Source organism: Electrophorus electricus, chromosome 13, assembly GCF_013358815.1.
Source record: "Electrophorus electricus isolate fEleEle1 chromosome 13, fEleEle1.pri, whole genome shotgun sequence".
NCBI lineage: Eukaryota > Metazoa > Chordata > Actinopteri > Gymnotiformes > Gymnotidae > Electrophorus > Electrophorus electricus.
In genome coordinates, this window is record NC_049547.1 from 18,028,319 (window position 1) to 18,051,246 (window position 22,928).

Below are 22,928 nucleotides of genomic sequence, written 5' to 3' on the forward strand. Positions count from 1 at the left end.
TTTAGCAGATGGACAATTACTCTGAATAATAATTGCAACTCGCCTCTTTATTTACCAAAGAACAGAAAAAACAACTGACATTTAAGAAAGTTTCACTCCTGGTGTGAAGGAGCTCAACAACCCTTATGCTTCGGTTATAAGCTTTCTTTTTTAAGAGTAGGAAAATATTTTTAAAAGGATTGCCAGTGATAATCAATCAACCACACACTACCGAGGCACCAGATGAAGAACATGTTGACAATGGTTGAATATTCCTTTAACGGCCATGATGAAAAACAACTGTCACATTGGTCTAAGTGGATGATACCTACACACAGAGGTGTCTTAGCCTACAGCTGTTAAGATAGATATCATTAGCTAGTCACAAATAGTCATAACAAAACTAGGCTGATATTTCACTTGACATATTAGATTATGCTTCGCTAGTCAATTTTTTAACAAATGTCTTAAATGCTTAATCAAATCATGACATTGAGCATCAGGGTCAGTTTTACATGCCTAAGTGCACACACAGTGCCAGCTACGGTGTCAGTGTTCTTTGGTGAAACAACATGCAGACTCGTCTCCTCTGAGCCCTTTAGCTTGTGTGCAGGTGCCAGCCACAAGCATCCAGCAACCTTCCGAGTTGTCTCTCCTTTTCTACTGCATCACTGTGCTGCAGAGGTGTTAGCGCTCTTAGATACAGCAACCTGTCCTTTGGGTGTTCTCCAGGATCTCCTTGTACAGCCAGCTCTGGGAGAACTCCTCCGATTTGTCTATGAGCTCAAACAGGCGCTTGTACTCCTGTGGGTACACCTGCCCGGTCAGCACGTGCTCAAGGAGGCCCGCCTGTGCCAGCATGTCCTGCCCGCCACCGGGATTCCAGGAGCTGCACACACACACACACACACACACACACACACACACACACAGTATGTCACAAACACCATCAGCACCATTTCTAAGAGTTCGGCTCTGTAGGAAAGCTTTTTCTTTAAGAAAGGGGAACAAGAGCAAGTTTGATGGATGTCTTCCATTCACCACTTGCGCTGTTCTTGGAGCAAGTGGTCATCACCTACTTGAGTTTTTCCACTAGTCTGCTCTTCCTCTTGGCCAGGCACTGCTTGACCATCATAACAAGCGTGTTGCTATTGAAGGGCGTGAGAACTGAGGTGAAGAGGTCCTCACGTGGGGTCAGCCGCACAAGGCACAGGTGCTCGTTAGGCAGTAGCTAACAAACACAAGGCCAGATAAAACATTTACTCACTGAACTTATCAAAAAAATGAATTCCATGTGTATACAAAGGCAACGTACAATGCTCTTTGGAATGGCCAATCCACCATGTTTTGATGTTGTGACGAAGGAAGACCACGGCTCCTGGTAATTTAGACAAAACAAAAGTGTTGGAGGTCAGAAGCTTAGTCAAGCCATTGTACTGAGAAGACTGTCAGAAGATTGAATATGTTTTGAAGTGTTTTAAATGGTTTTACCATTAAAATAACAGAAAAGAGAAATAAAGAAAAATGTGGGAGATAGATTTTTTTTTCCTCAATTGTCAACTACTTGGCCTAGCTGAAGATAATGCTGACTCACCTGGTGGAGTAGTTCAATATCACAGGCCATCTGCCAGAGGGCACTGAGAGCCTGATAGCCCTTAGTATCTCCTGGCCTGGCCACCAGTTTCTGTCACACACACAGACACACAAACACACAAATGATTCATGTTCAAGCTCAGGTTACCATTCCAATGACAAAAAGGCAAAACCAACATGCACCAAAGCTGGAAGTTAGAATGATGCCTGCTAACACTATAGTGGCCTTCTTAGGACCCCCACATATACTCACTCTGTACTCCTTCTCGCTGATAAACATGATCAGTTCTACCCGTCCGTAGCGGAAGACGGAGAGGCGCTCGAACAGAGCATAGATGAGCTTCCAGAGCATACCCCTCTCGTTCCTCTGGGAGAAGATTCCCACGACCTTCACTGGCACATCTGCTCACACAGCACCAGAGGGGAGCATGTTTATTTCTCACTATATAATTCTTAATTCGACCCTCAAGCTCATTTAAAACACATTAAAACACTCGTTTGTTTTCTCTGATAGCTGGCACTGACCTGCTGACCACGGCACTTCGGGGATACCGAGGTCTGTAAAAAGCTTCTCTGAGTACATGGCTGGAGGTATCATGCTGCCCTGGCCTACGGGGTCCAGTTTAAAGAAGTCACAGTGCATCACCTTCAGCTGCCCATCCAGCTTTCTCTCCAGCGCCTTGAAAAGTGCCAGGATCAAATGTTATTCCACCCAATCCGGACAGGACAATGCCACCAATCATGGACACCCCACGCTTACCTGCAGATCTGGCAGGAAGGAATTGTCGCTTTCCAGTGCGACCACTCTCTGTGCTCCACAGTTTATCAGTGAGCAGGTCAACACGCCAGGCCCTGGACAGAGAACAGCAGCTCATGGAATTTAGCATAGAAAGTGCTGATGATACCACCGACACAGGCAACATCTCACCGTAATACCGAATGGCAGACTTCCAAAACCTACCTGGGTTGCACTCAAAAATGACGGCTTTCTCATCCTCGATGTCTTGGATCAGATGGTCAGTCACTGTTCTGGCGAGCTTGGGGTCCACAATGAAGCGCCGCTGGTATCTGCAGGTGAGAGCTTTGCGCCTGTTTTCTTCCATTTCACCCAAATCCAGCAGGTCGTTGCAACTCAGGGGTTGTTTCTGCAGGGACAGGGCTACTGCCGAAAGGTTCCTCTGAGCTCTCCCTGAGGAAGGAGAGACGCGCTCAGCTTTGGCTCCTGCTGACGCGTTTCGCCTCGGGCCAGACGGGTAGGAATCTAGGGAGAAAGTCCGTGCTGAAGAGCAAAAGGTTCTGGACATGGAGACAAGGGGTGAGAAGGCCGGGGCACGCTGTCCGGGCTGAGACAAATTCTGGACGGCCAGGACAATAAACCTGCATCTCCCGCGCAGTGCCATAATAATCCAGTAAACGGGAAGTCTCCTGAATTTACAGAGAATGTAGAAAGAATGTTTTCAGTCAAACCATTATGAATATGTTTAAACTGTAAATTGCTTGCTTAGACGTAATAGGGCTACAGAGCATAAAATGTTTCGCTCGTTCATTCAGTTTTAATTTTGTATAATGAGGCAATGCACAAAATGTGAAAAAATGAGTCATCTAAATATTATTCCCCTTCACTCTTTCACCCGTTACACTGTAACTTTGTTCAAACACATTTGTATGGACTAATTTAAAACAGCTGGTGGTGTTCATGTTTTATGGTGGCACATTATGGTTCATAGCATCTTGAAGGCTCACTATGTATTAAAGATGCCTGAAATACCTGTCTAATATATATAGCATGGTTATTACACACACACACACACACACACACACACACACACACAGAGAGAGAAAAATATACAGTGGACGTCTCTGCATGCATGCTATTTCAAACGACTAACTGCAGTAAACGATCAGAGGCATATACAGGCACCATGTTAAAATACTACTACTACTACTACTACTACTACTACTACTACTAATAATAATAATCATCATCATCATCAATAACTAACGTACACCAAAATAATTGGGTTTTAAATGACATTTTTGTAAATTACCAAGATTATCAAGATCATTTATTCTACGTCATGGGAAAAACAGTGTTTTCGAATTAATTATACGTAAGGTATAGGATGCGTTTCTTAAAGCGATATATGTTGGAGAATAATCTGAGCACAGATAAAAAGTAAAGTGTTTTTAAAGCAAGCCAGCAGTGTGCCATTGACCACTTAACTGGCCATGTTAACCCAGCTATGTGAGCTATAATAATCTAGCGAACATCGCACACAACACAACGCTGAGGAATAGTTCACTCACCTCGGGTGTTTCTAAATCTATCGAAATGAGCGATAAGTGACTGTACTAACAGATTATACCATGCGCCTCCTCACGCAGCTTTCCCCGTAAAAGATGGTGACATTGAACAAGCATGTCGTTGACCCATCGATTCTGAAATTTGGTCGCACGTATTTTACGTCATTGTTAGGCGACGTTAGATTGCATTAGAATCAACAAAGCGCTAGCATTGCGCATATTCGCGTTTCATAAAATATCTTATATAAGCTTTACTAAGTTTCAGTGATCCAGTCTAATTATTAGAGAGTTTTCCTATGTGATAAGCACTACAAATAAGCAATGCAATGTTTTTTTTTTACACTATTAAGTGATGTAACAGAATACCACAAATGTCGGAATTGTATGCGCTTTAAACGGGAGTATGGAATGTCGTAAGTGGAGCAGGCTTTTCGCGGAACCGTGGCTGTTTTGCTGCGCACATGGACGCAGCTACTGCACAGACATTTTAAAGCATGGCGAAGAAAACAGAGCGCTTCAGCAGCGCCGGGAGAGGCAATGGGCTGCGGGCTCTTCTTGAAATTAAAACCGGGGAGCTGATTCATTCGTGCGAGCCCTATGCATTCTGTATAGCCAAGAATTCCTTGAAATCCACTTGCCAAAGTTGTCTGTCCAGGTAAGTCTCTAGAAAATGACGCAAACACAGGTTAGTAATAACGAAACACCAGCTAACGAACCAGTTAACGGTTAAATATGTCGTCCCGAGTTACCGTGTTTTACATGGTTCAGTCCATTAGCAGAGAGAGAGAGAGAGAGAGAGAGAGAGAGAAAAAGAGAGAACGTTTATTATCTTATGAAGTTCCTGTCCTGTCGGTTGTAGGTAATAATCAGGGGATCCGCTTTATTCGTACGTTTTGTTCTTTTTTTTTTTTTTTGACGATGCCGTATTTATGGCGCGTATGAGTTGTCGACAATAGAGGGCACTGCTGGTCTTTTTATGCAACATCTCAACAAAGATTTAAGATGTATACGCTACCGAGAATGGAACATTGTTAGGTTCATTTGATTTTCGTTCTAAAGTAAATTTCTGTTATAGTCTGTATTTTATTTTATCAAAAACAAACCAACCTTTTTTTCTCCCTCGAATGCAGTCATTCAGCCTATTGAATGTCACTTTGTTAGTCTGAACTCCCACTCGAATTTGGTATCAACCTCATTAAAAATCTCATTAACACTTTACTAACAGGCAGGCAAACGTTGAGACCTATGAGAGCGTGTGAAACTGCATCAAATGAGAAGCATTAACAGAGCGCACTGCTCTGCTTAACCCTATTGTAGTGCATCTGGTACAGCAGGTGTACATCAAGGTAACACCAAGGTCATGGGTTCAAGTCCCAGGGAGCACACAAGTCGTTCTGGATAGGAGCACTTGCTGTGCTGTAAATCTAAAACTTAGCATGCCTTATCTTTCTTGAACAAATCGTTTAAACAATCAAGGTCATTGATAATAAAGATGACATTAAAGCTAGTTGAATTTAGTAGCTGGTGTCACCTTTTCTGTTGGCAGTAACTTTAACCAAATGTTTTCTTACCAATCCTGTACAGCAGGTAGGTGGTATTTTGGGATATTTATGTATTGGAAAGTCCTGCTCGAACATCCTGCTACAGATAACCACACAGCCTTTCAGTGAGACTGAGGTGAATGTTTCTTGGCCATTGTAAAGTACAAACGTCTTCTGTTGTTCATTTACTGCTGTTTTGTATTATTGGTATGGGGCATAACCCTGTGGCAAAGTGGTTGTGATGAAGTTTTGGTGTTTATTGGTATGTGGTGTTTAATATGCAGTTTCTTCAAATACAGCTCTGTGTGCATTTCGCCAAAAGCTCAACTGTTTCTTTCTTTTCCACGTTCAGCACACGGTTCCAGTAACGATGTGGAACATCTCTGTGGTCTTTAGCAAACTGGAGATGGGTAGCAGTGCTTTTCTGGGGAAGACTTGTTTCCTCTCTGGTGACTGCCCACTAAATACCATTCTTGCTGCTAAATGTTTGTTGTTTTTTATGGTTGACTCATATTACCCATGTCCCGCCACACCGAGTCATAACCCCTCCTAATCATCATGGACTAATCCCTATTCTTACTCCCTCCAGATGACCTCTGTTAGCCCCTGTCATAACCTGTCTGCATTGATGCATTTCTTCTCTTTTTGATTTGGCTGACTGAACTGGAAAAGCCCAAGTCCACATGGAGCATCTCCGAGTGCCTTCTGGGCTTGTTGCGCCACAGGTTTCCTTCTAAGGTCCTGTTTTGATTAGGGCACATTGTATTGTGTTGAACGTTCTGCATTAGAATTCTGTTGGGAATAGCACAAATGTTCCTTTTTCTGTGGCAGCTCAGATCACACCTCCTGAATTGATTGGTCAAATGTATTTGGACGCACCTTTTAATCACTGAATTCAAGTGTAATCTTAATGATTTGTACAATATATGGACAAAAGTATTTGGACCTCTTATTCACGTGTAATGTGTCGGTAGCCCAATACTTTTGCCCGTGGAGTGTACACCTCACCCTTTTTTATTTTAAAGAGGCAATTTTCCTGCAGGTTCAGGTTTCCATACCTTTTCTATTAGTGACCCTCACTGTTTAAACCATAGCTTCAATAAAAAACAAGGCAGTGTAAAATGTGTGTTTAATTAAGACTTTATTAAGCAGTGTTCTTGATGTACTATTATGACTTAGAAGCCTGCATCAGAACTTTAGGAGCCATCCACGCAGAACTCCAGTTCCCTCAAAATGTTTTCTTGCAGCTACATCTTTGATCACGTGCTATGAAGCACGTAAGTGTATTAAACACAGATGAAAGACAAACCTGTTGTGTGCTTAACTGCAGTGTTAACTGTATCATTGTTGTCTCCATGGCAGCACCTCAGGCATGCTTCCAGACTTTGGATAGACGCAGTGCGTGTTTTGGACATTGCCTTGTGCATTTTGTCTAATGTTCTTTTTGCAGTATGTGGCTAAGGAGATGCAGTTGTGTGTGATGACCCTCTGTTTTGGCTGTTAGTTAGGCAGTGTGAATAGAACACTCTTGTAACCAATGCAGTGTGTTGTCATTTGATGGAGTAAATTGTGTAATGTAGGTAAAGCTAGGATCGTACTGTTTAAATCCAAAAACCTCAGACACCTTGTAACATGAGGGGTTCCTTTGAGCATCATAAAAACTTAGTGGCTTCTAAGTATTTCTCTTTCTGAAGATAATCGAAAACTCGCTTTTCACGTCTATCAGGATGGAATCATCCCCTCACCCCAGAGGACGCAGCGCTTGCATGCCGTTAAAGTAACGTGATTGGTTAGTCCTTGCAGTCCCTTTTTGTGTCTCAGAATTAGTGCCTCACAGGTCTGTTTGGGGATCATATAAAGCATGTTATAGGTCTGTTTGTGTCTCAGAATTAGTGCCTCACAGGTCTTTTTGTGTCTCAGAATTAGTGCCTCACAGGTCTGTTTGGGGATCATATAAAGCATGTTATAGGTCTGTTTGTGTCTCAGAATTAGTGCCTCACAGGTCTGTTTGGGGATCATATAAAGCATGTTATAGGTCTGTTTGTGTCTCAGAATTGGTGCCTCACGGGTCTGTTTGGGGATCATATAAAGCATGTTATAGGTCTGTTTGTGTCTCAGAATTAGTGCCTCACAGGTCTGTTTGGGGATCACATTTAGCACGTCATAGCTCGGTTTGTGTCTCAGACTTGAGTGTCACAGGTCTGGGAATTATGTCATGTCTGTCTGTATCTCAGAATTAGTGTGTTACAGGTCTGTTTCTGGCTCGGAATTAGCGTGTCACAGTTCTGTTTGCGTTCAGATGAAATTGTCTTGCCCACTAGTGAGCAAAATTCATCAGAAAAGCAGCAAAATGTGTTTCACACAAATTGACAAATTGATTTATTTTTGTTTTAACGATGAATTTTCTTAATTACTGTTGCCTGCCCATTGACATTCTTTATATTGCTTTCCTCAGTTCTAATTCTATACTGTATTCTAGTTGTTGTAGTTGATCTTTTATTCAGCATTTTCATGTTTGCACGTTGCAGCCTTTCCTCTCCCTAGCAGATCAGGAGCCTCCTGATTCGATTTGGTTAGATTTTTTTCTGAGCGGCTCAGGTCGCTGTGGTAATGAGACCTGCCTGACGGTTTATTTGGCTACGGCTTCTGAACCGCTGCGCGCGTCTCCAGGCGGATGGGCAGCGGGGAGGACAGCCACGCTCTTTGTCTGCTGCTTCCACACATGTTTAACGTCCTGCTCCCTGATCAGAGGTAAAGGACCTTTGGGGATCTAGCCAGATCTGCTTTATGAAGAAACCATTCATTTAAATGTTTCCGGTGAAATATGTACATTAAAAAAAGCATCTATGAATAATATCAGTCTTTGGTGTCTTGTCATTTGCAGAAGAATTAAGGCTGGTGTTTATTTTCAGTAAAGGCTGTAAATTCTGCAGTTTCCTGTACCGTGATCTTGCTGGACTCCAGGAGTAATAGGGGCTGAATTTTCCGAAGGTCCTTTTATCTCATGAAATGCAAGTGCTGTCAATGAGGCCAGAGGGAATACGCATAACTTCCTTCCTCTTATTTCAGGTTCTTCATTTGACACTAGCTCATCAAAAGCGACAGGTCCACAAACTCCTGTATAGAGTCACCAAGCAGTGATTTGTATGCAGGGTTGCAGGTTTGTGTAGAAAAAAAAGCACCTCCAAGAGGTGTGGTGGGGTTTTCTGTATAGTACAGGGACCAACTCTTCCCCACATATATGCGTTAAGATGTATAATTTTGTACAGAGAGAAATTTTGCAGACTGGCCAAACACAGAGTTTGTGAGGTTGTGGTGCAGAGCTGTTCTGGGGTGTCCCATCAGGACCTTCTCCGGACCGTTTCCGGCTTCTGGCTCTCTGCTCAGCTCTGCACCGCCATGTGTTTTCCTCAGTCCAGCAGCTCCGGGAGACGCTCATCATTCTTTCAGCTGTGTTGAATTCTCCCTCCTACACACAGCTTTCCATGCACAGCCTTGGAGGAAGAGAGAGACAGACAGAGAGACAGACAGAGAGACAGACAGAGAGACACCATTTTTGCCTGGCTCCTGTCACCACCTTGGCCCATGTGAAGATGCAGCGCAGTCAGCAGGACGTCACCTGCAGAGTACTTGTGGACGTCAGGAAGTGCCATGGAAACGCCATCCCAAAATGTGCAGCATTAATAAGCTGTCCAGGAGAACTCATTCACTGCTGTAATGGTCCCTCTGCAAACAGGAAAATATGGCTATTCCATTACAATGCTCCACTGATTTTTTTAAATTTATTTTTTTAAAAGCATTTTTAATGGACTTTATTCAGTGGTGATATTAACGGGGTAGGTACGTCTCAGTATGTCATTGGTATGACCTGTGTTTTGGTTTTATTTGGTTATGAAGTTTAAATCCTCTGTGCACCTGGTGCTAAAGACCTGACCACACACATCAGCTGCAGTGCTGTGAAGTTCCCATGTGTGTACACATGCATACACACGTGCGTTCACACGCATGCGCACACAGACTGGTCTTAATGGACTGCTTTATCATAGCTTGGTGGATTTAATACTTTACTTGATGTAAATCTGTTACTTGGTCAGTGCTTGAGATCCAAATCCATAATGGTGGATATAAAAAAAAAAATACATTACTGAATATGGTAGAAATGTCAAATAGATACAAACCAATATAAAGCATTTGAGAAGGACCTCCTTGGCTGTTAATTATAGAGCAATTAAATGTTAACCTTATTGTATCTCTCATCATTAATGTTAAGTTTTAAAATTCCTTCAAAATATAAACAATTTTCCACTGATTTTCCTATAGAGATTTATCACTGTGACAGTGTGTGCTCTGTAACCCGGGTGTTGTTGGCACCATGCTACACCGGAGAAGGAATGCCACCCCAGGCTGAACTGTCACTGACCAAGGGGTTTGCTAGGTTTGTTGATGGGTGTAATCAGGGTGTGTTTTTACCTAATCCTCTTAAAACAGAAGCATTTCCATGGCTGGTTGCAGTGGACCCTGCTCTTTAGACGTAAACAAGCTGTTGCGTTGATGTAAACATGACTATGTTGACACAGTGCCTTAAACTTGGTATTGGAGCTCTTGATTCTGCACATGGAGAAACTGCTTTCCTTCTCCCCAGACCACTACCGATCCCCTATCAGGGCAGACTCAGCCTTTGCCTGTAATGAACCTGTGAAGGCCCTGTAGGAGCACTGTTAGGGGCCACCCTCCAGGACCTGAATGAAGAGGAATCGCACCTGCCCCACAAAACAGCACATAGCCACTCTTTAAATATGCATGTGTTCAGATGAATGTCGATAGCGTCTCCCTGTAAAAGTTGGCAGCTGCATGCCCCAGAATATGAACGTAAACGGATGAAGGTTATATGATGCATAGCTCTGCTGAGAGATTCAATGTGTTTATCCATGTTTCGATCTTATAGAGCAAAGCATTGTGGTCTATTTGTTGTTCTCGCATTCACTGACTGTGTCACATTTATCAGTTGTGAGCCTGGACGATTGCACCCTTGGTAGGGAAATGTAATATCTTCTGACCTTGGGGAGAAACCAGAGGAAACTGCAGTCAGTGTGTTATCTTTCTGCTGTAAATCTGCAGCTACAGGAGACCAAGTCTGCACTGAAACCTCCAACCATAGAGCGGAGTTGAGAAGGCCTTTGTCACCAACTGACATGGTCTGAACCCATTACACACCCACAGAGAAAACAGAAGTGTGAAAGAAACGTAGTCCTAAAGATATAGAGGAGACTCGTGCCAGTTTTTGAGCACAGTGCAAAGCATGTTTTGTAAAGTTCATTGTTGCAGAGAAAATTAGTTTTCTTGATGTTTTGTATAGCTGTGCTTTCAGTTTTATTATTTAAAAGTCATTGTTCAGAGATGGCATTTTTTTTTTTATCCCGCTACTTTCAGTTTGTTGTCGAGACGATGGCAGCTCGAGGCTAGGTGGAAAGTTTAATTCTATAACTGGGTGTGGGTGCGGTGTATGTTTTTATAAGCAACCAAGAGGGGCATTTTAGAGGAAATTGGGGCAGCATCAAAGCTGAAGGTAATTGCTGACTGCTCCTGTTTCATGGAGCACTGTTTATTTCTAATGAGCACTAATGACTATGGCTTTAAAATATGAAAGAGTTGGTTAAAAGGCCCCTCCCAACCCAGCATGTCCTGCAGCCACAAACTAACAAACAAACAAACCATTACTGCCTTCTCTCATTCTACATAGTGTGCCATGCTCTGGTGTGTGTGTGTGTGTGTGTGTGTGTGTGTGTGTGTGTGTGCTTGTGCGTGCTTGTGCGTTTTGATCTGAAATGATAGTGGCGCAGTGCTCCAGCGATGTCCTGCAGGACACAAAGGAGGCGACGCACATCTTTCAAAGATATTTCTTCTAACAGTCTTTATTGTTGAGATAGATATGTGCTCTCACTCTTTAGTCAAATCCCAAAGTATGGCCATAACAGATTAGATTTACAATGCCGATGTAAACAGCTGAGATACTGTGTAGACCAAAGAGGCTATTTCTGCACTGCAGATCACATCATCAGTTGCTTTGAAGCTCACTCTCAGTGTGTGCCTGGACTTCAGATTCACCATCTGTTTGAGTTCTGCTCTGTGTGCGGTTCTGGAACATAGTGCACTATTGATTAGTAAACCACGGACTCCACCACAGGTCCATAGTGGTGATCACTTCCCACCCTGTTTCAGACACATTGGTTCTGCGTGTGAGCATGCATCAGATGGGCAAGGCAACACTGTTAGTCCTGGCCCTCAGTAATCACGCTAATACACAGATTGGATTGGCATGTGCAATGTCCATTTTAAGCCTTTTTGGTCACTGTGGGCTTTTCCTTTGATCTCCTTCCATCTCAGCATGCTATGGCATGCAGAGCTGGCCCTGATGCTGGGGCTTCAACGGACATGTGCTAACTGTGAGGCAAATAATTGTCGCTCTTCTGGCACATTTCTGGATTGCAGTTCGGTGTTGATTGCATTGCTGACCTCATAAAATATTTAGCTGTGGAATTTCAGTAATCAAATCTACATTGCAGACGAATCATCCAATTCTTTTCATGCACTCTGAGAGTCTTTAGCTATTTCAGACAGAAGGAGTCCATGATAGAATATCGCTGTGGCAAAAACTGAAGGCAGATGCTGCACCAGGGTCTTGAAACCAGGTCCAACAGGTGGTAAACGTGTGCCCTGACTATTGGACCAAAGAGCCACTTCTCTGGCACGGCAGCCAGAGCACCCATTTACCCTTCCTGACTGAAGCTCTCCGTCACATCCACCCACTCGGGGAGTGATGTTCTCCGCCACAATGGTATAATGAGATGTCCTCTACTCTTGGTACAAGTCTTTACTAGTACCCTCTATTATAAGAAGATCAGTAAGAAAACAAGCAGCATTTGTGTTCTTGCTAAATCCATTTCCTCTCCCCTTTTTGATTTTGTCTTTGTCTCTGCTGGGCTTGTTTAACGCTGTCCGTCTTCCCCGTCAGGGCCATTACAGCACAGCACCTGTCTCTGAAGCCTCTCTGGGCTACTCGAGGCCCTGGACCTGACCCTTATGGCTCGCGGCTAGTGCAGTGGCACATAGATGTAACTGATCACAGGGCTGGAGGATGCCACAGGCCACAGGTGTTTGCTTCTCCTCGAGGGCAAGCTGAAGGAGAGCAACATGCTCTACTGCCACCCCAGTGCTCCAGCAGGAGGTCTTCCCCGTTTGATCCTGCTGATACTCTGCATGCTCTATCTGCAGGAGGATGCTCTATCTGCAGGAGGATGCTCTATCTGCAGGAGGATGCTCTATCTGCAGACTCTGTCAGCACACTGAGGCTCTATCTGGAGGTAGCAATGTATGAGCTCATTTCCAAAACTGATCTGAGATATGGCTGCATCTGATCTCTGTTTCTGGTTCACATCAGTATCACAGGATCTGGCATTTACCCGTGGCTATAATCTGGAATGTGAGAATTACTAAGGAAAGTGTGTGAACAGGTTTAGAACAGATGCTTATCCAGCTTAACATTTTCAACATTAGCCACTCCGCTTGTGATAAGATTACTAATGAGTTATAATGACTTATATTTGGAACAAAGTTTTGCCAAATTGTATGCAGGGCATTTTAGAAGTGAAAGCCTCACCTGCCTCTCTGTTTCGTCATGCTTTTTGGTTTTTTTTTCACTGTGTTGGGATGGTATGTCGTGTTATGCCATGCTGGTGATTTTATGCCTTGTAATGTAGCACTTTTATATTACATCTGACACTAATAATAAACCTGTCAACAACAAAAACAACAAACTTTCACATCGTTCTGCTATTGTTTCCCCTCAACATTTTCAACATTTGATTTTTACAATGTAATTGACTTGAGGGTGTAATGAGCCAACCTGTAATGCTTAACACCTAATCTGCCCTGTGAAGGAGAACGGACTTTGTGTTTCTAAAGAAGGGGAGGGACTTATGGGAAATGGTTTGTGTAGCCCCTTCAAAGCCTTCAGTACAGGTAATTAATTCCTGCTGGAGGCCGATTTGCTGGTCTCTCACTGAGGGAACTGATCTGTCTGTGTGTGTGTGTGTGTGTGTGTGTGTGTGTACATGTGTTCGTGTGTGTCTAATTTTTGGCTCTTTTGCATTTTTTCACTCACTCTCTCTTTCTTTTTTTTTTTTTTTTTTTTTTAGAACTATGACATGTCTGGTTTGGTTTACTGCAGCTTTAATCCCTGGACCCTAGCTAATTTGAAGTGGGTTACAGGATAGCCCTGAGCGAAGCATTTGTCTGAACTCCTGACCACACGCTTGTTAGGTTTTATGTGCGTGAAAAGCAGCAACACCGACCTGTGACTCAGAGAAGGAGACCTCGGTGTCTCCTTCCGTTACTCACTGCAGGTGTTTATACAAAACAAAAGGGCACTATTACCATTCACCCGCATCCCATAAAGTTCTCAGTCTGTGTAGGACATGCGTGTCCAAATAACCTTGAGTTTCAGAGAGGAGAATTTTTCTGGAGAGGAGAGCAGATGTTGACTGTGTATGTGTGTGGGTTTATGTTTCACAGGACCAGATGTTTTGTGCGTATAGACTAACAGCGGGGCAGAGTTATGTCATTCGCCAGCTTTTTGGATGGTCGTCAAGGGACTGTATACCATCATTAAAAAAGCGCCGGTTGAAATTAAAGGACTTTATTTAAGGAGTCCTTTAAGATAAAATCACTAAACAAGCAGTGTGAAAACGTCATGTACCCCAGAGTTCAGCTACTGATCCAGGCTGAAAGGCTACTGATCAAAGTCCCAGTGGCACGTTGTCCTTGCAGATGCATAAGGCTTTTATGAGCTCCAACATCTACTCACTATGAAGGCTTATCGATTACCGGTCCTATAATGGACCAGCAGAGGAAGTGATATTGATAGGCGTAGTTTTTAACAAGATTTATAGAGCTGCGAGGAGCCCTGACAGTGTAACACTAATTATGTGTTTTGCGTGTGCTTGTGTGTGTCCTGACGAATGTTGGAAACAGATGATTGGTTGGACACGGCACTGTTTGTGTGTCTCTCTCTGCTGGCAAACACTATCCCCTCCTCTTCCTCCTACAGCACTGACTGGTGCTCTGGGCTTCTATACACACACACATACACACACACACACACACACACACACACACACACACACACACAAAAAAAAAACAAAAACCCCAGCACACTTAATTTCATCTGTGTTTGCGCGGAACCCCAAGCGAGGTTTGTGAAGGTTTACAGACGGGTTTCTGATCCACCACAAAGATTGTTGTATTGGTGATTTGAATCTGTGCCTTATTTACATGGCATTATTCCGGATATTGTTTAATTAAGAAACCTTGTCATGTACACACCCGTGTCCAAAAAATCCAATTAAGACTGAGCAGGGAGTGGGCCTCAGTTCCTGATGCCCTAAGGCCAGTGGATATATTTAATAAGATTTACCACTAGCAAGGATCTAATGCACGTCCAATTAATACTGCAGGCCTATGGGGGTGTGGAGGACGCAGATGGATGTGAAAAGGCGTAGGAAGGATGCCTGGGGAGTCCATCGTTTGTCAGGATCTTCAGGGAGGGGGATGCATACTTTTCCTCTATGCTGCAGTGAACCAGGGAATATGCTCGGAGCCAAAGACGCTAAGGCATACGCACTGGAGCAGAGCTGCAGTGACAGTGGCCCAGGCAAATAATAATAATAATAATAATAATAATAATAATAATAGTAGTAGTAGTAGTAGTAGTAGTAACATTTATAGAGCACCTTTGTCAAACTCAAGAACACTTTACATTTCACTACACACACCAGATACAATCACACCACACACCGATGAGAAGCGGCAGCCAATTTGCGCACAGCGTACTCTCCACGTACTCCCCACACGTGCACACACTTCACATTCATACAGGACAATTTAATCAACCTAACCTTCATGTTTTTGGACTGTGGCAGGAAACCGTAGACCCCCGAAGGAAACCCACACAGACACAGCGAGAACATGGAAACTCCACCCAGATAGGGACTCAAACCCAAGACCCCTAGTGCTGATAGGCAAATGTGCTGTCCACAGGGATACACACTGGAGTAGAGCTGCAGTTATACGGGTCTGGGCAGATGGAGCAGGGATACCTCATTTCTTGGCCAGGAATATTCTGGCTGCACAATGCTGGAATTAATCTGTTGTGTGAGCTTGAATGGAGTAATCTCAGTTTTGACCTGAGGGTGACCTCAGGCAGTCCAGCAGCAGCAGAAAGGCGTGTTCAGATCCATTACCTTTGACCTTTCTAAACCGGATCATGCTGTTAATGCTCCCGTAACCGAAACTGCCTTAAGTGCCTGCACGAGGACACAAATCATCAGGTCAGGCGCGGTCCCTTTAACAAGCTGACTGCCGGCTTCCTGGGGAAAAGGGTGTGCGGAGGTGTGAGAATATGACAAGCACTGATGTGTGGCTGTAGTAAAACCTGCAGCATGGGCCGTTACTGCAGTGAAGAGGTGCTGACCTGTAGCTGACTCAGGAACATTACCGATAATCAGGTTTCTCGCTGAGACCTCAGTCTTATTTGGGTTTTTGCCTTGGTGATCCTCAGGGACAGAAGAGATGATGCTAAGCAGGGTTTAAACTGATGAGCATTATGGGTGCAGACATCACATAAACCTGTCAGACGTTTCAGTACATTAACAGAATGCAGAGGACCCTTGATTTAGTGTAACCTTTGAGAATGTTTGGTTTGCTGTTGTGCGAGAAGAAGCTGGCTAATTTGTAGTTTCTCAAAGAACAATGATTTTTGTGCTAAATGGGCCAATAAAATACGTAAGCGCATGATGGAAGCAGGCTGGGTTAGGCACGGTCAGATCTGCTGCATAATAGGCTTGTAAAATGTAACTTAATGCACCAGTGTCGATAAAGTGCTTCAATAAAAGATTATGATGGACTCGTCAAAGCCTTGTTTAACTTTTAATCGTGTTTCCTTTTTTCTGAGGATATTGGTCAAATACAACCTGTCTGATTGGATTTACCATCCATATCAGGACTTCCTCTTTTATTATTTTAAAATTCTGTGAGATTTAATCCTTTTATTTCATGATCTATTTAATTCATAGTCATATTATCCCTTGACTTTTTCTGTGGTGCTGGTTATTAGCTACAATGCAAAACCACTGTACTCCCGAAGTTTTTCCCATAGTCCACACATCTGGGAATTATTAGATTTCCAAACCATGTCAAATTTGCATTGATATGAATCGTGCTTGAGTGATCATATATGATTAGTTTTTATTCTGTACTGCGGAACCGAGAGGAGGCCCATGTAGGAACACTGCAGCTCTGGGTATTTCTTACCGCAACTGGTATAAATATTCTGCTCTGCATCTCAGAATCGAAGCACACAGAGAACAATGTGTTTTTACAGCTGATCAAGGTCAGCCATTAAAAACACCTTATGTCTGGGGCTTGTAAGTACATTTGGCTCAACAGTGTATCAACAGGACTCTGGATGTAGAGGCTGACAGGCAAAGTAGGCTGACAGAGTAAGTTGGTTACACAAACACACACACACTAGCTCAGGCCTTTATGTTGATCATAGTGCACTCAGACACACAAGAGCTCCGGCCTGAGACGACTTTATGCGATGGAGATGAGCGTTCTCACTTTTTTCTCAGACTCGTCTCATCTGGCTCCTTTAATAACCTGAAGCCTATGTGCATAGTGCTGGTGTAGGGTTCCGCTACACCCACACCGGGGGGCTCCTTCTGGGCTCTGTTCTTGTCTCTGTGTATCTCATTACTGTCAGAGAGATCATGCACCTCTGAGACACAGGCCTAACTTACAAAGTTCCACCATCTCTACTGAATATGACAGGGCCACGTTTGGATAGACTGATGATTCATGGTGAAAGACTAACATGGAAGCTGTACTTTTAATCTGTTTTGAAGCCCTGGCAGCACAATAAAGATTTCATTGCAGCATAATTGATGTTCCTATAGAAATACCATTGTATTTCTCTACAGTTTCCAATGTTTATTCCTTGAGCCATTGGGTGTCTTTCTCAAACTCTCTTATTGGATTTTTTAAGTTAAAATGAGCAAGGCATTCATGTCCATGGCTAAAAGGTAACCTTCTAAAACAAGCTTGCCCCAAGTTTGAAAGTACATTTGTGTTTTATTTCATTTTAAGCAATTTCCAAAGACATTCTGTTAAATATTAGAAGAGTGTGGAGCAGGTATCGGTTTACACAGTTTATATTACTTAAAATTAAAGTGTTTTCAGAAACCCAATCCTGACTAATCGTTGCTTCGGTCATGGTATGGGAAGCAGAACCAGAAACTGACACTGAGCAGAAGAGAATCGCTCCATTTACTGTATCCACAGTGCGTCATGACAGCTGGACATTTTCTTTTCTTTTTTTTAACTAATGACTTTATATATTTTTCAAAAATCTTGTATATGAAGATGGTCATTTGCCATTTGTATGGGAAACAACTCCAGTATCTATGATGACCCTGTTGTATACCAGACGAAACATTTTTACTGTAGTACCCAGTGGCTGAGATCAGTGGGGCTGTACATAAACACATTTTACTGAAGAAGTCATTGGCTGTGTTCATTGGGACCTCAGTAGACAGTAAATTCCTCCAGTGTGTGGACCTGGTAAGTGTCGTGTTTTAGGGACCCTTGAAGAGCTCGAGTCATCACAGTGGCTAATGCAAAGGATGTTTTTGGTTTTGAACTTCGAGGCAGTGTTGCAGGTGGCTAACGAAGCACGCCAGCTGTTGGATGTGATTAGGACAGCTAGCATTTACGATGGAAGATCCAGGATAAATGGAGTGACATTATGTAGTGTGTGTTTGTTGTGTTTATTTATTTATTTATTTATTTATTTATTTATTATTATTTTTTTTTTAAATTCTTTGGTGTTCTCCCGCTGAGCAGCTGAGCGGTAATCATTTCATGGGTCTCAAGTGATTGAAGCAGTCTGGGTCTTATTTCATTTGTACAAATCCATCCCATGGGTAATTCTCACAAAAATTATTTATGTAAGCTGAATTAATACATTTACTAGTGCTGGTGAATTATAGAGCAAAAGTATCTGTGTCATCTGGGTCAGGTTTCTATGGAAACGTCCTTACAATGCTCTCATTAGTATTTATGCGCTTTGCTCTCCAGCTGATATCCATAATGGTTTGAGTAGGCTCCTGTTGGAGCTTTTCTACACTCCCCTCTTTGTCCCTGTTCGGCCTCCGCGCCGGCTTCCGTCCATCTTCTGGTCTCCCGGACTCCCATCCCCTCCGGGAGGGTGTTGGGACCAGCGAAGCCCTTCTGTGATTTCGTCAGAGGTAGAGTCTAAATGCAAGCCTCCCTCGTCTTCACAGCCCAGTGCCAACAAGACGGATGCGGTGATGGCTTCCTGTCTAACACACTGTAGGTGATGATTCTAGTGAGCGAGCAGAGGCTGAGGGCTCCCTGAGCATCCCGATGCAGACGCTCACCCCACCCACCTCCCTGACACCCTCTCTGTCATGGTTACGGCTTGCAGTTAAGACTCTTCTTGAGAAAGCGGTTAACCTTGAAACATACCCCTTCATTCATCTCAGCTCCGTGTGCTTGCTGGCAGTCACTTTGGGGGTATACGCAACTGTTTTGTTTTTTTTTCCTCCTCCAGATGTTTCTGCCGATCTCCTTGATGTTATGGAATTTGATGAGAGGAGTCGAGAATAAATCTGACTAATACAAACTTTTTTAAATTTTTTATTATGGTTTACAAATGCTTTAGAAACAGTTCTGAACTCTGAAATAAAATGGGTTAGTAGGAATGTGAAAACTGTGTTAAAAGGTTAAATATTTTGAAATACAGAGAGACTTATTTGTCATTGATTGATTAATAAATTAGATGGTGTCTATTTCCAGATTGGCAAACACTGTTTCCCAGGTCTCTTAAATTTGGAGCATCCTCCATAATGGATTTAACTTACCAGAAAAACAGTGCAGAGGTTGAAATAGTTCTGCAAGTTAAAAATGTTCCCCTCTCTATGCTGGAAGTTATTTAAAAGCTCACTAATGACCCATTTTCAGGACCTTAAATAGGGCTATGTGAACTGCTCTTCAATCTGTCAGTTCTTCTGGAGTTCAGGCCTTGAGAACCATTTTGTAAAGAACAGGTATAGTTGGGTCAGAATGAGAAAGAATGGCTGAAATGGCTACAAACCGAATCCGGGCTTTATTTACGCATGTGCTGTCTATTCTGGAGAGAGCACTCTAAAGTGTAAACACAGCAGAAGAGATGGTCAGTTTCTCATATACTCTCTGTCTCTCTCTCTCTCTCTCTCGGTCTCTTTCTCTGTCTCTCTCTCGCGCTCGCTCTCTCTCTGTCTCTCTCTCTCGCTCTCTCTCTGTCGCGCTCTCTCTCTCTGTCTCTCTCTGTCGCTCGCTCTCGCTCTCGCTCTGTCTCTCTCTCTCTCTCTGTCTCTCTCTCTCTCTCTGTCGCGCTCTCTCTCTGTCTTGCGCTCTCTCTCTCTCTCTCTCTCTGTCTCTATGCAGGGGTGATGGTCTTTTGAGGTGCTCTCAGTGCAAGTGTACCCGTTACTGCAGCACACAGTGCCAGGTAAGGGCTCTCCTTTCTCTCGTCACTGGAGACATGGTGCTAGAAGCACCTTGTGTTGCCGTGGCCACGAACAGGTCGGTGTGTTATTTTGCCCCACCAGCGTCGGTTTCGCTGCCAAATCACGGGTGCCCCTTTCAAAAGGAACGCTCCCTTTTGTATTGTTTTTCCATATGGCCGTTCACCTCATGCATGTTGAAAATGCGCTCAACTTTTGATGCTGCAGAAAAGGAAAAAAACCCAAAACAAACTGTTGCTTAAGGAGTCATGGAGACCGAAGATGAAGGAGATGACGTAGAAACGGCCACACCAAGGATCAACATTTTGGTGCGCTCATTTCAGTACAAAAGTGACCTACTTCAAGGCTAAATGCATGTAGCCCTATTACCCCACTTTCTAAGTGCATCTATGTTTCCCACAACTTTACAGTTCCCTAGTTGCTCAGTGGCTACTGAGTTCTTCATAGCCTTCCTAATTGTTCATGTTCACATTCACATTCCTCATTTGTCTGTTATAGGCTTTGAGTCAAATTAGACTGCTTGGTTTTATTTGGTAATTTGTATAACTCACTTAAATAATTAACCTTTATTTAACTGTGGATTTATTTTATACACATGGAAGCCTACTTTAAATCAGTTATAGAATACGTTAGGTAGGTTAATATTATTAAAACATTGTACCTTTGACTAACGTTTAACTCTGGCCGTTTAGGCTCACTGATGGCTCACGCCCCGAATTTAAAAAAGCCCTCATGCCACCTCTGGATTGAGCTTTAAAAACAGAACAAGATGGTGCAATTTTAATAACAGAACAAGATGGCACAATTATAATAACAGCAGCGCACATTTCAACACAATCAGATTGCAAGCAGCCTGCCTTTGTCTTGTAAGAGTTTAATTTAAAGTGTTTAATTTTAACAGCTGAGCTCTTTGGCATTTTCTTTTCTATTTACCGTGGCCAGCGTTGAAATGAAGTGTGACGTTGTGAGTGCGCAGGGTGTCAGGTGCCTGAGCTGAGATGATGTACATTTACACATTTTTACAGTGCAATTAAAAAGCATAAATATAGTTCAAGATTGCGCTGACAACGTATTTTTAGATTGCCTTTATTGGAAGCCATTTTCATCTGCCCCCCGCCACCCCTAAAAACCCCAGTATATACGAATGTCAAAATTGAAAAAACGAGTACCTACCCAATGAACAAATAGCCGAATAAATCAAATAAAATGTATCTATATAGAGCTTTTTACAACAGATGTCACAAAGCAGCTTTACAAATGTTCGAGTCCAAGCTTCCAGTGAGCAAGCCAAGGGTGACGGTGGCAGGGAAAAGCTCCCTAGAGCATGAGGAAGAAACTTTGAGAGGAACCAAGACTCAACAGGGGGGGCCCATCCTTCTCTGGCTGACAACGGCGTATTCAGGCCCAGCCCTAGAAAAGAAAACATCTTTTCCAGGCTACCAAGCTCCACACCATGATGTCCTCATAGCTAGTAACGGCTCTGAGAGAGAGAGAAGGAAAGAAAAGTGATTTGTGGAGGGGAGAGCGCGAGAGCATGTTTACAAGAACGTGAGTGAGTGAGTGTGTGTGTGAGAGTGAGGGAGCACGCGAGTTCTGCAGTCATAATTGATGACAGATGTTCAGTGTGTTATGCCCTCCACCCCCACCGATATCCCCCAACGAGTCGTTCCTGCCTACAACTCCCAGATTTTCCTTTTCAGGTTTCCATTACAGAACTGGAGGAATACAGGCCACAGCATGATTGGACTGCTGACAGACACATTTATGTCGTTTCTGAAATGCTTTGCTCCAGCAGAGCTGAATGTGGTTTCAGTTTTTTTCACAGTGGTTGATGACCACTTTGCTGCAGAGCTCTTGATTAATGTCCACTTTGAGGACCCCTGCATGAACTCTCTAGATGCACATACAGCTAATAACAGCCATAAATGCTTACTGTGAGTCTGTGGTGTGTGATGTGGTCACACTAGAGCCAGACCAATGCAAGCTGAGGGTTCATTGAGCATGAATGTGCCTGTGGTCCACCTTAAAACCAGTCAGCTATTCAGTACCTGATGGTGATGTGAACGTGCCTGTGGTCCACCTTAAAACCAGTCAGCTATTCAGTGCCTGATGGTGACGTGAACATGCCTGTGGTCCGCCTTAAAACCAGTCAGCTATTCAGTGCCTGATGGTGACGTGAACATGCCTGTGGTCCGCCTTAAAACCAGTCAGCTATTCAGTACCTGATGGTGACGTGAACATGCCTGTGGTCCGCCTTAAAACCAGTCAGCTATTCAGTGCCTGATGGTGACGTGAACATGCCTGTGGTCCGCCTTAAAACCAGTCAGCTATTCAGTACCTGATGGTGACATGAATGTGCCTGTGGTCCACCTTAAAACCAGTCACCTATTCAGTGCCTGATGGTGACATGAATTGTTGGCTATATGTTAAGGGTGTAACAAATACTTTATGTGGTAAGGTTGTAAATATTTTAATGGCTGGAGGAATTTCATGTTATTCAGGTTGTGTGGTGCAATGTTTTAGTGGTAAAATGGGCTTTTACTGCCTGTCCTGAGAGCAGTTGGAGCTGGGAGCTTGTGCATAAATGTTTCGCCTTCATAGACTGGGACAGCCTTGCATCAGCACTCGAATCATATTTTGATGGCTTGGCGCACGTGTGTGTATGCGTGTGTGTGAGAATGTATGAATGTGTGTGGAATATGCTGCTCATTTGCCAGTTTCATGATGGTTGTTTTTCTTCCCTATAATGTGTGTCAGAGCAAGTATCAGGCCCAGTTTGAGACTTAGTATTACGCTGATAAGACATGCTTATAACTGTCAGTTCTTTGTATTGCTGTCTGGATCTCTCTGTCCTCTGGCTAAAGTTCTC

General features: G+C 43.3%; 2 protein-coding genes across 2 annotated transcripts in view; one reads left to right on the forward strand and one right to left on the reverse strand.

Annotated features, from left to right (window-relative positions):
- Window positions 1–29: 29 nt before the first annotated feature.
- Window positions 30–4,015, reverse strand: tfb2m (transcription factor B2, mitochondrial). Its single transcript, XM_026999896.2, has 9 exons — window positions 3,880–4,015; window positions 2,534–2,997; window positions 2,333–2,424; window positions 2,098–2,251; window positions 1,826–1,974; window positions 1,574–1,663; window positions 1,295–1,357; window positions 1,059–1,210; window positions 30–868 (listed from the first exon to the last, which is right to left on the reverse strand). Exons 2-9 carry the CDS (start codon window positions 2,970–2,972, stop codon window positions 676–678), a joined length of 1,332 nt encoding a protein of 443 aa, XP_026855697.2. The 5' UTR covers window positions 2,973–2,997; window positions 3,880–4,015; the 3' UTR covers window positions 30–675.
- A 272-nt stretch (window positions 4,016–4,287) lies between these two features.
- Window positions 4,288–22,928, forward strand: part of smyd3 (SET and MYND domain containing 3) — a 110,611-nt gene continuing 91,970 nt past the window's right edge. The window contains exons 1-2 of the mRNA XM_026999906.2: window positions 4,288–4,531; window positions 19,980–20,043. Coding sequence (XP_026855707.2) covers window positions 4,371–4,531; window positions 19,980–20,043 — 225 coding nt within the window. The 5' untranslated portion in view covers window positions 4,288–4,370. The remainder of the gene's footprint in view (window positions 4,532–19,979; window positions 20,044–22,928) is intronic.

Bases quoted from the DNA above. Each gene is read 5' to 3' on its own strand.
- tfb2m (XM_026999896.2), bottom strand. From the start codon at position 2,972: ATGGCACTGCGCGGGAGATGCAGGTTTATTGTCCTGGCCGTCCAGAAT. The intron at 1,975-2,097 runs GTCAGTGCCAGC...CTGTGTGAGCAG, and splicing joins CGAAGTGCCGTGGTCAGCAG to ATGTGCCAGTGAAGGTCGTG. The intron at 1,664-1,825 runs GTGAGTATATGT...TGTGTGTGACAG, and splicing joins TCAGCGAGAAGGAGTACAGA to AAACTGGTGGCCAGGCCAGG.